This window comes from Otolemur garnettii, unplaced genomic scaffold (genome assembly GCF_000181295.1).
Source record: "Otolemur garnettii isolate 467f Iridium unplaced genomic scaffold, OtoGar3 scaffold00026, whole genome shotgun sequence".
Classification (NCBI taxonomy): domain Eukaryota; kingdom Metazoa; phylum Chordata; class Mammalia; order Primates; family Galagidae; genus Otolemur; species Otolemur garnettii.
The window spans coordinates 10,591,404-10,603,922 of NW_003852421.1; the positions used below are offsets into that span (position 1 = coordinate 10,591,404).

General features: G+C 43.1%; 1 protein-coding gene across 2 annotated transcripts in view; it reads left to right on the forward strand.

The window, feature by feature from the left end:
- Nucleotides 1-1,752: 1,752 nt before the first annotated feature.
- Nucleotides 1,753-12,519, forward strand: part of CD83 (CD83 molecule) — a 17,059-nt gene continuing 6,292 nt past the window's right edge. For both annotated transcript variants that reach the window (XM_003788316.2, XM_012804228.2), the window contains exons 1-2: nucleotides 1,753-1,813; nucleotides 1,904-2,019. In XM_003788316.2, coding sequence (XP_003788364.1) covers nucleotides 1,777-1,813; nucleotides 1,904-2,019 — 153 coding nt within the window. In that variant the 5' untranslated portion in view covers nucleotides 1,753-1,776. The remainder of the gene's footprint in view (nucleotides 1,814-1,903; nucleotides 2,020-12,519) is intronic.

Genomic DNA, 12,519 nt, shown 5'->3' on the forward strand with positions numbered 1-12,519 from the left:
ATCACAACAGTTAGATATATTGGTAATACAAAAAGAAACAACATCCATGTCTACCATTATCTAATTGGCTCTAATTTATGGTATAATTGCACCATGGATTACAATGCAGCCACCAAAACGATGCTGTTAAAAGTTATTTTAATGATGTGGACCTGCTTAAAAATGTTAAACTAAAAAACAAAGTAGGTTACAAAACAGCTTAATTAGTAAACCATGAAAAATACCAATCTATGCACTGAAGTAACAAAATGTTAACAGAAATTAATTCTGAATGAATTATAGGTGATTTCATTGTCTTCCAGAATTCTTTTTTTGTTTGTCTTTTCCAAAATTGCATGTGTGTATACCTCTAGTAACATAATAGGAGCTCTCTTTTGCTGAAATAATTTAAACAGGTCCAATGATTTTTGACTGCTACCTTCCCTACACACACCATGGAAGGCAGGGAGCCAAGGCCAAGTACTAAAGACTTATCCTGCTCCTATAGAAATCTAATGAGTCTTTGATTATCACAGAACCTAGAGAAAAGCGAGGATTTCAGTTCACCAACTGAGCTTCTGGGGAAGCTGAACACCCTCCCTGGTTTCACCTCTGCAAAATGGGTGTAACCAGTTCAGATAGCATGGTTCCCAGCTTTGTTTTAAAGGTCACCAGCAGTATCCTGCACACAACACAGTTTGCAAAAGCCTCAGAAACTGGGTGTGACATGGGAATTGCTGTCCCTGGTGCACAGCCACAGCAGCCATAAGTGGTGGTGGCCCATTAGGATCTCTGACCTCAACCCACTGGCATGCATCTGTGGAAAGTAATTCTAAAGTATACTTTTACTTTTGTTTTACTGGAGCATTTAAAAAGAAATTGCACACCAGTACAATTTATCACACGAGCACACGATTTATCTATACTCATGTACAGGAATGCCTATACATCAGGTTTTTCAGAATAAGTTCTTTTAGATTTAAAAGTTACACACGGCTGGCTCAAGTTATTTGCAAGGTTGAAAGTCTATAAAACAAAACCATGTGGTGACTGGGAGAAGAAATAGCCCTAAAAATTGGTTCTAGGGCCTAAAGTTTGTTCTCATTTTAGTTACTAAAGTAATGTGGTTCAAACTACAAGGAAGTTTGCTGACTTTGTTTACGCTGGAAATAGGTCCTGGGCAAATAGAGATAAAGAATATAGGATCTTCATTTTCTCCAAATATTTTCAACCATCCACCCAGGACCCCTTAGACATTTCCCTTGGGTCTGGGAAGTCAATATGTTTCGCTCTTTGTCCTCCAGTCAAATACCTAAAAAAGAAAGTTTCTTTTGTTTACCCTGATTTTATATTTACCATGTTTAAAATAGTTTAAAATATGGAGCGCATACTTAATCACTATTGGTAGGTCAGGCATTATGTGAATTGGTTCATGTATGATGCAGCATTTTAGCCAAACAGTAGCCATTTCCCCGCACTCGGTATGCGCCCCCCCCTTGGTATGCCGCCGATAATATGAAGTACACGAAATAAAGCGTCTGTGCGGTTAAGAGGCCGAGCGTCCGCCTTAGAGCCAAGCCGCAGGGGCGGGGCGACGGGGGGTGGGGACGCGGACACGAGGCCCGGGCTGTCGCGCGGAGGCGGGGCGGGGAGGCCGCGCTGCCGCTTCCGTCCCGGCGGGGAATCCCGGTGGCCTGCGCGCGGGGAAGTCCCCGTCCCGGAGGGGTACAAGAGCGCGGCCAGGAGCCGGCGCGCCACAAGCCGGCAGCCCCAAGGCGGCGGCGCAGCGCTCCAGCCATGTCGCGCGGCCTCCAACTCCTTCTCCTGAGCTGCGGTAGGGCCCTGGAGCGCTTGTCGCCCCCTGCCTCTCCGCGACACCCGCTGTTGGCGCTGGCTCACCGCGCTCTCTCTCTTTTTCTTGCAGCCTGTAGCCTGGCGCCCGCAATGAGGGAGGTGAAGGTGGCTTGTTCCGAGGATGTGGACTTGCCCTGCACCGCCCCCTGGAACCCGCTGGTTTCTTACGCTGTCTCCTGGGTCAAGGTAAGCGGTGATGTCTGCGGACTGGGGTTTGGGCAGCTCATTTGCAGGCAGCGGGAACCATCTCCCTTAGTGGGCTAGTGACCCTTTGTGGCTGGGAGTCGGCGTCTCCGCAGCTGAACTTGGAGTACGCTGACTCCCAACACACCTGCTCCAGCCCCAGCTGCACGCATCCAGGTACACAGCTGACTCAGGTTTTGTTCCCTGAAGACCTCAGTCCTCTCCCTGCCCCTTAAGGTGACCTGAGATGAATGATCCAAATAAGATGGTTCAGAAAAGCTAAGCATTTCTCATTCGGATGAATTCTGGAGGCCACCTGTGGTTGTGGCCAGCAGGTCAGGAAGAAAGCAGGAAGGGCCCAGATTGGGGCATTGGCTGGGAGGCAGGTCCTTAGATTTCTGATTTTTTGTGTTTTGTGTCTGTGATGTCCACGAGACATGGGAGGGGGAGGAAGCAATTTGAGAGGAAGAACTAAGAGTCACGAGTGATGGAGGCTGTTTCCTAGGTGGTCATTATTAGTGGCCACCCCTTTCTGGGGATACCCTTGCCCTCTTCCCCCAGCCTTGCTGCCCCTTCTTCTGGCAACCTGAGAGGTACAGTGGGGAGGGCATCATTCAGGGTGCAGGCCTTGCTTTCCCTGCTGTAAGAGGATTGAGTTGCAAGGAGGCTTTTTAAGGTTTCCTCTCAACTGAAACATTCTCATATTCTAACATTGCAATTCTGGTGGCATTCCAAAGCTAAGTAGCCCTTCTTTGATGTTACTGGCCTTCTGCTCCCCTTCTTTAAGTCAGGTTACTGCTACAAGAGCACCTCCATTTGGGGCCAATCTGTGGCTCTCACTGATTTGCTGTCTTACCTTCCAGGAAATCCATGCATTTGTACCTTTCCACAAACTCAGGGCTTTCTTCTGTCCACTGTAAAAGATGTAAGAACTTGCACATGTATCTTGCTGTCTTAATGGCACACGGCAGCACTGGAGCTGTGTGTGTGTGTTTCTTCCCCTCACTGAATTGTCACTTCCCTGGGGCTCTGGCTCTACCAATGCTTTGAGTATTCAACAGGGCACCCAGTGTTTGTCTGTTAATTGCAAAGGTGCTTAGTAAATTCAGGCTGGTACTTGGCAAGTTAGGCAGGTTAGAGAAATTGTGACCGCCTCCAGGCACTGTACTAGGTATGAAATAGAATGTTACTATTCCTATGTCATTTCTACCTTCTTCACTGTGGGATCAGAGAACACAATTCCAAAATTGTCCTTATAGTCAAAACAATAGTATTTTTAAAAAATGTTATAAAAACAATGTTATTTGAATGTTTACCATGAGCCAAACTCCAAGGTAAATATCCATATACACTGTCTGTTTCATTCTTCCAATAGACATAAGGGTCAGTACTATTATTATTCCTACTTTCTAGGTGAGGAAACACAGCTGGCTAATAAATGGTAGAGTTGGAATTTGAACCAAGTAGCCTGATTCCAGATCCTGAGTTGTCAGAAGACTATCTTGATAACTCTTGAGATCTCTGTTTTCTACCTTAATTACTTACAGTAAAGAAAATAAAAGTCCCCAGGGCTAGCCAGGCAGGGGCTTAGTTATCTCAAAGAAGAGGGGTAACATGAAACCCCTATCCCTTCCAGAAAGTAATTAAAAAAAGAAAACATTATTAATATCCCCAGTGGAGTAATTAAAAAGTACTCATGAAACAAGTAGATGAAATTTCAGCCTGTAAAGTTCAAACAGTTGTTGAGTTAAATCTTCTTGCACAGGGTCATTTGGAATGGTTCTGTAAACCATAGCAATTAACCTTTGACTTCTTGGATGTCAGCTGGTGATGTAACTCTATAATGTATGTGCTTGTTTATTGGGCACAGTTCTTGCAAGATTTACCCCAAAGGTCTCTTAACACTCTCTGGGAAAAAAAAAAAAAAGACAGCAGTCTCTAGGTCACTAGGCCTTTTTTTTTTTCCTGTTGGTCCAAGGAATAGGGCCATTGAAAAGTCTTACCACGGTTATTTTTTTTAACCAGTTAACCAGTGGACGTGAGAGTTGTGCTGTGCCAATGAAGGAATCAGGTACTTGAAGTGATATGTATTGTTCCTTCAAGTATTTTTTGTAACAAGTCTCAGCACATTCTGGAGATATTTGTTATTTTCCAGCCCAATAATTATAGTTTTGCACTGATTGTGTTTGTACAACAAAAATGGATGGAGTTCTAGAAATAATGCCAGTGATGACACATACTGAAATGCTTCATTTTATGGAAGATTAAGCATCTTGTCATTTGTCCATAACTTTCTCCTAAAATGTTTCATCAAAGTAGAGAGGTAGCCATAAAGGGAGGAATTTAACTCTGGTGACCGTGGCCAGCCCTGCCCATCTCACTTCACTATTTTGTCATTTCCCTGGCTTTATAAACCTGCTTCCTCCGCACAGGAGGAGGCCGTGTTGGGTGAGGAAAGCAGAGTGCTTTGGACTAGTTTTCAGTGTCCATCAGATTGAATCACATTCTTGCAGGCTTTCTGCTTATCACAATTATGGTTATAATGACTCACAATTAAAAATTCCACTTACTGCTCAGTCTTCCGGTACCCCAGAGCATCCTACCTCTGTCCAGTGGGGCTGGTTACTTATGATTAACAAGAAGACCCATGTAAACCATGTGTTTTTTTAAATCTTATATCTTTTACCAAAAAACTCAAAGAAGATGGCATCCAACCAGTGTTTGTAACATTAGGGTGAGTGGGAAGGAGCAGTGCTCATTTTATTCTGTTTCAGAGATTTAGTGAGGGGGCCAGAAGGTGCTTAATCTAGACATGCACACAACGTAAAAAGTGAAGCCAAAAGTGGACAGAGATAGCCCAGCTCCTGTTTGTCCACCGCTTCTTTCCTGTAGACCAGTGTCCTCCTAATTGGGATCCAACAAAGGGCCCTCCTCTGATCCCTTCCTCTCTTATATCTTTTAAGGCAGAATGAGTGAATGAGAAGAAATAGAAAAAGTTAATGAATTATATCCATTAGGATAGTAGCTCAGCTTGGCTTTAGTGTTGTAATAGACTGTGGTGGTTTGGGGAGGCATTTTGAGATAATGTGCGAATAGACTTTGACCTGTCACTCTTCTTCTGTCGGCCATGATCTGTGGTTGAATTCTGGGAGAAGAGAACACAGCATGATATTGCATCTGCTGGGAGGAAGACCATGCCTCAGAGGGCTACCTCTGTGCTTCTCAATGAAGGTCAAGTGTGTCCACATTCTCTTTAGTAGGGTTTTGGAGAGAGACAATGGGTGGAATGCTTGGGGCATGCTAATAATGACAATAAGTAGTCATTTATCTAGGAGATGAAGTGTCATCTTGCATCATGGATCCCTGACAACCTACAGTGATACAAAACGAAAGAGGATATGTAGTGTTGTCTCTGGGTGACACCACGGGGGTGAAGACCATGAAGCATCACAAGACAAGTGCCCTTTAGAGATGATTTCCAAAGGAAAGGAGAAAGGGGAAGTGAGACTATGACTTGAGATCATAAGTCAGGTTTGAACTTTATAATATTTACAGAGTCCCAGTTGGTGCTTTCTTTCTGACATTCATGCTAAGGGAACTGGTAGAGAGCAGGTTCATGGCTTGCATGAGGCTATGGGGTAGTCACTACACAGATCCTGCTTCTCCTTGACTCATGCTGAAGCTGTCCGCTCAGTATGTCCCTATACTTCTATTCAGCAGAGCTATATTTTCTGTCTCTATCTTCTTGTGTGATAATGAGCTACAAAGCTAGGGGTCCCAATGAGAGCCCAATGCCGGAGGAGGGGCTGGAGTTGATGAATGGTTGGGGCAGATGTAATCTGTACAGTCCCTCCCCTGATGGACCCACAAAGGAGACAACATGGGCCACTTACTGTGCTTCCTTGATTCCGGAATGCTATCTGTTGTATGATGGATTTAAGAACATGGTTTCAGGACAAAAACATTTCTACATTAAATAGAAAAGCAGTGAAACATTGAAATGTGAAAAAAATGGGTGTATATTAGAATCAAAGTAAATTACACTGTTCCCATGGGCACCTATAGTACTTGACCTAACCGAGTTACTTTTTTGTGGGCTCCTCCTTGGGTCAAACTATGAAAGACTTAAAATTGGTTTACAGATATCTGTCATATTTACACTTTCATTGTTCGGTAAATCATCCTAAGTCCTAAATGTGTGCCAAGTTTGGAGCCTGGCATTGGCCATCTCAAGATTGATGCAGAACTTTTGCCAGAGGATCATCTGAGGGAAGGACGTAGAATTAGGAATCTACAAAGTCTTTTGGGGGGAACCAGTGGAATAGCTAGTGATCTAGAAGGGAGAATTACAGCAGGTGGCTGAGAAATAATGTTTGAAAGTAGGCAAGGAACAGATTGTGACCTTGAATGTCAAACTATAATGACTTGAACTTCAGGTGTTTTAAGAGAAAGGAATGACATATGCAGAATATGCCTGAAGAAAAGCCTATTTGTCCTGGTCATGGGTAGAATATGATTCCTCCTGGAACGTGAGTCTCAGAGACAAGCTTCATTCTTTCACTGTAGTGAAATTCCCTTTTTGTTAACTCAACTAAGGCTTAAACACATTCTTGGGGTTGTCCTTCCCGTCTCTTTTGGTTGCCAGTCCTGTCCACGTGGTTCTACAGAGGAGTGGACAAGGCAGAACAATGCTGCCTCAGCAGCGTGTATAGAAGAAGTTGCATCCAGGCGAGAATGGAGGATCGCTGAGACTTTTGGATAATGATGGAACACAGCAAAGTTGCTAAAATCTTTTAGTTGAAGGTGAGGCGGGAGGAAGAAAGCAGCTGAGAGTTAAAAACACACACACACACAACCATCCCCCCACTTGTTTTCCATGAATAAAATGGGGAACCTGAATCATATGAAGACTGGATTGTCTTCTCTGTGTACTTAGTTATGTTTCTACACAAAGAAGAGGAAGTTTGGAGAACTCCGTGACATAAGGGAAAGTTTTATGTAGGGCAAGACTAAAAACAGATCTGTTACCTAAAAAAAGGTTTCTCCATTTAAAGCTGTTTCCATAATCCTTTCCTGACTTCTCCTGAAATAACCCTAAATTTTCTATCAGCAGTCCTTAGCTCAAACCAGAGCTGGACAAAAATACTTTTGTTAAGATTCCTTTACACCTATAAGCAAGTTTTTGTTTTTTGTTTGGTTTTGTTTAATATTGGAGTGCATTTGGGTAAAATTCCTGTGTGTGCCATGTGGAACTGGTACAGACAGGGGAGCCCAGGGCTTGTTAATATCACTTGGCATTTTCTTGGAGTACCAGCTAATCTACCGCACGGTGTTGTCCCAATTCTCCAAAGAGAGGATAGATTTCAGAAGAGCTGGTAGTTGTCTAGGATTATGGGCCCACTTAGGGGAAATCTTTCCGAGAAGAATACTGGTTGCTATAAATAGTTTATAGTCACCTTGGACCAGACTGTTTGGGTCAATTCTAGAGAACAAAGGTTCTGAATCAAATCAGGCCTTGAGGTCTCGTTCCCTGAGGGCAGGAGGCGTGTGAGCCCAAGGGACTAAGCAGAATGGTTCTAGAGGCTGCAGCCATGTGCAGATAGCTGCCTGTGTGCCACCCTTATTTATGTGGTGGTGCAGGTGCCCCTGTGAGCTGGGAGTGTTTCAGGTGTAAAGGCATTACAAATTCAGTCAAAATAGTTTTGTTTTTTTTTTTTTTAAAGGAAATGTATTAGCTTATATAGAATTAAAATGGCAAAACATTGAAAAGTCAAAATTTAGTTCACATTTTAGTTATTACTGGTATTGTGAGTTGAATTGTTTGCCCCCCACCAAATATGTTGAAATTCTAACCACTGGTACTTGTAGACTAAGATCATTGCCGATGTAATCAAATTAAGATGAGGTCGTGGCTGACTAGTGTAGGCTCTAGTTCAATATGACTGATGTCCTTACAAGAAGTGAAGCAGACACAGACAAACATGGGGAAACCATGTGAAGATAGAGATTGGAGGGATGTGTCTGCAAGCCGAGGAACGCCAGGAAGGACTGGCAACATCAGAAGGTGAAGAGAAAGCACAGAGCAGATTCTGCCCCAGAGTGTTTAGAGAGAGCATGGCATCACTAACACCTTGATTTTAGACTCTTGAACTGTGACAATTCTGACAACATGTCAGCTACTCAGTTTGCAGTGCTTTGTTAAAGCCCCCCATAAGTTAGTGCAGCTAGACTTAGAGGTTCACAGATGCCCCAGGACTTGGTGACTTTCTATCTCTTAACTCTTCTTTCTTCCCTGTGGGTTTTGTTTCTAGGCTCCCCATGACAGTGAGAGAGTTGATAACTGCAGGCTTGTACAGGTTGAATATCCCTTATCCAAAATGCTTGGGACCAACAGTGGTTCAGATTTTGCAGATTAGGGATGCTCAATCCATATATCCTCCCAGAATGAAGTGTAAAGGAAGAGATTACGCCTCTCTTCTAATACCTCAACAGATACCTAATTATGATTAAGTGGCTTTGATGGAGTCACGTGCCCATCAGAACCAGTCTCCATGGTTGTGGAATGTCTGGCCTGAGTTAAGTATGCCCCCTCTGAACCAGGTATGGAGCCCTGTAAAGGGCGTGAACCCAGAGCTTGTCATGGTGCCCCTTCCAGGTCTGGTAGGGACCACAAGCTGCTAATTGCAGAAGGATGGTGACATGAGCAGTGAAGGTTCCAACACTGCCTTTATGTCCCCAATCCAGAATGTTTTGCTGTATTGTTATGATGGTACTTCAGAAAATCCAGGATGTTGTGGATATTTCGGAGACATTGTAGGTAGAAGAATAATTTCTGCCTAGAACAGGAATTGGGACTTGTAGGACAACTTTACCAGAGAGGAGACGGGAAGTATCAATGGTAAGGAAATGATGGAGTAGGTGGATGGAGTGGAAAGCTATCACATACCCCTATGACTTCTGGTACCAACATTCCCAGTTGTAAAGCCCTTTCCCAATAACCCCACGGGCAAGTAAGCACAGATGAAGAAATGAGGCTCAAAGATGACCCACCTGACTAACGGAGAAGCTGGACTCAGTTGATTTCAGGCCTTTGGGTTCCAAAACCACTGCTCTTGACAACTTTCTCATTGTTTCCAAAATTTATTCATTCAGCAAATACTTTTTATTATTTATTTATTTATCTATTTATTTTTGGCCAGAGCTGGGTTTGAACCTGCCACCTCTGGTATATGGAGCCGGTGCCCTACTCCTTTGAGCCACAGGAACTGCCCAGCAAATACTTTTTAAATACTTCCAACATGCAGGGAACTAGTTAGTATGCTGAATGAAAACTTGACTATAAAAAGAGAGTAGTAACATTTTTAGGGTTTTCTGTATGATTAGTACTGTGCTTAGGGTCTGTATACATCTTAAGCATCTTCACATCAACTCTGTGAGATGTAATCACCCCCAAATTCCAGTAGAGCAGACCAAGCCGGAGAGTGGTTCAGCTAGCCAGCCAAGAGCAGAGCTAACCGTGGGAGGGCAGGGGTTTGGTTCCAGCTCTGTCCAATGCCAAAGCCTGTGCTCTTAATTATGCTGCCTCTGCTATACTCATAACTCTGCTAACAGTCATAAATCCAACTCTGTCTGTTAGACCTAGTAAATTTCAAAGTGGAAAATCATTTTTCTAATAAAACTACACTTAGAAAAAAACGACGTTAATGCTTATACATTCTACCCTCATTATGACATCCACCTCCGAGCCAAACTATTTTGCACGTTATAAAGAGCTGTTTTTATGATGAATGGGGATTATATTGGCACTTTAATTGAGTTAGAAACCAAGGTACATGAATGCTAGTGCATAAGAAATGCAATAAAAAAAAAGCCGTTCAGTGTGGTTGGAATACATCAGATTAATTTAATACCACCTTTAAATCCTTAAAGTCTACCTTTAAACAGGTTTTTATCAAATTATTAGATTAAATTTTTATACACACACAAGTATATATACACCTACATTTTTCTCCCCTCAAAAAAAATCTTGTTTTCCTTTTTGTGAGGCTCTCATGACATTCTTAGCAGATCTGATGTATGACAAAATTGGATTTCAAGTGTGTGATCAAAACCCTTTCTTTGCCATGGGAATGAAACTGTTGCCCTCTTAAATTCAAATCAGCTTACCCAAGAGGTTGGCATGTATTTAGATACAGATATGTACACTTAAAACATAAAACACTTTCCACAGTAGGATTTGTGAAATATGGGTTCAATTCCAGCTGTATTTAATTATTTATTTTATTTCTTTTGTACTAGTTCAAATATGTCCATCATTAAAAAAAAACAAAAAAACCCTACTCCATTCACATGCCCATAAAATTAGTACTTGTATTTGCTTGATTTAGCTTTCAGCAAATTAAAGAGAGTTTATTTTAATTTGAGGCTTGTGGTTTCTTTAAGGTCAAATCTCCATTTGAGAGAAAGAATATGGTGTTTAAATTATTTAGTCAAATTGGAGGCTTTGAGACAAGTCAGAGTTCCCTCTGCTTTCTGAAAATGAAATGTCCCACATTTGCATTTCCCAACCCAAAAAGATAGAGTTGTCAGCATAAAAGTTAACGTGCAAAGTGTGAATTTTAAAAGACATTATTGGGATGGATGTTTTGAGGAACTAATTTGCTGAAATTGTGTTGTGCTTTAGCGCACTGTAGTACAATATTAGCCTTGTGAAGTGTGCATTAAATAGTTCCCGTCAATTATGGTCGGCTGTGAATGAATCCAAGGGTTGCTTTTGTTATAAATTACTATTTCCTAAAATGCTTTTGCAGAGAGGCAATGGAACACTTTTAGATTTGGAATGTTTAAAGAGCTATTCTTGCCAGTGGTTGATTTTGAGCCAGCTCCAGTGTATAGAAGAACTCATAAAACAAAGCACAGCAAGGATGGCCCATTTGCTGTGACTCAGTTTTCCTCCCCCTGAAATTTCTCCTTCACTTCTTGGTGGTGCCTTTGCCTCAGCTGACACCTCTGATAAAGCAGGGCGATAGCTGCTTGGCCACGTGGCTGAAGGTAATGATTTGAGCTTCTGCACACAGAGTCCCTCCATCCTGCTAGCATCCCGCCCCTGTTGTGAGCATGTCACATTAACACAAAAACTACAACTACCTTTGCAACTCAAAGCGAATCCCTGATTCCCTAGATGGGATCCCATGAGAAAGTATAGCTTCAAATGGCAAAAAGAAGTAGGAATAAGGATTATATATGTCTAGAACTTGAAAATGGAGGGTAGGTTATGAAATATTCTCTCGTGCACTGTATGAACGTACAGAAGATTCTTTCTGCCATAGTCGGTCCTCAGGTAGAGTGTTGTTCATTCGTTGGCAAGAGTTGCCGGGTTGTACCAGTAGTTCTCTGGGTCATTTCGGAGAAGAGTGTCTTTGGAAGATGACTCAGGAGAGTTGAGATATTTTGCTGTGATCCCATGGATGGCTGTGAAGTTTCAGCAAATCAGAATTCTGTAGGTGGCTTTGGGTTCTTCGTTTTGCATTTTCCCTTATTTCTTCTTTCTAACGGGCTCCCTGCCTTTGTTTTGCCATTCAGAAATAAGTAGAGGCCTATGGAAATCTGACCATCACATAAACTACATTTTGTTGCTGTTGCTGCTGGTTTTTTAAATGAGTTCCTCTCTGCACGTAGGCAGAAGGTACTGCCAGCCCGTTGTGATTGCCAGCACCTCCTTGCTTCAACAGTTCCCAGCAGCTAGCAGGGTAATAGGGCCATCTTTATGTAAATGGACACCATCCCTTATATTTCCACTGGCTCCTGAGGGCTTCGCAAGTTTTGATCTTGAGTTTCAGCTCAGAGAAGCTTCCCAGAGGTAGATAATCTCAAATCCATTGCTGCAGCCACTTTTGTACCTGGAGGTTAAATTCAAAAAGAGAAGCAGGGTGGGAGGCCAGCATGGGGACTGCAGAGACTGGGCTGAGCTAATGATTTCACACTGGCCTTTCGGGGGACCCTTGGCACAGATTGGCCCTGGGTGGTTCTGAGCATCTGGCCTGTGGAAAGCTCTGCCTGGTAGGAGGAAGTGCTGTGGCCGGCAGTGGAGGGGTGGAAGGTGTGAGCCCACCAGGAGGCCATAGTTTGTGGTTTACTTAGGTTTGAAAAGGGAAAATTTGTGCTAAATTCGATGTTTTATAGAATCACTTGGCTGCCTTTCGCTTCTTCGAAGCTTCCTGGGCCACACTTCCATGTTTTGCTTTATTTTTAGACACCCGAAGGCTCCAGTCTTTTAGCTTCCTCCTGTAGATTCTTGATTATTTGAGAAGGGGCCTTTCACCACAGAAAGAACCATCAAGACACGGGATTTATGTGTACAGACGCAGCCTGAGAAGAACCATTAGTCTCAGCCCGGTGCTAGCAGGGCACAGAGCAGGTTTCCTTGCAGGAGCGATAAATCTGCCACCAGATGTCTCTGCAGCCCACTCTACAGGAATGCTAAGGCGCCGGGAGGCTGAGCCC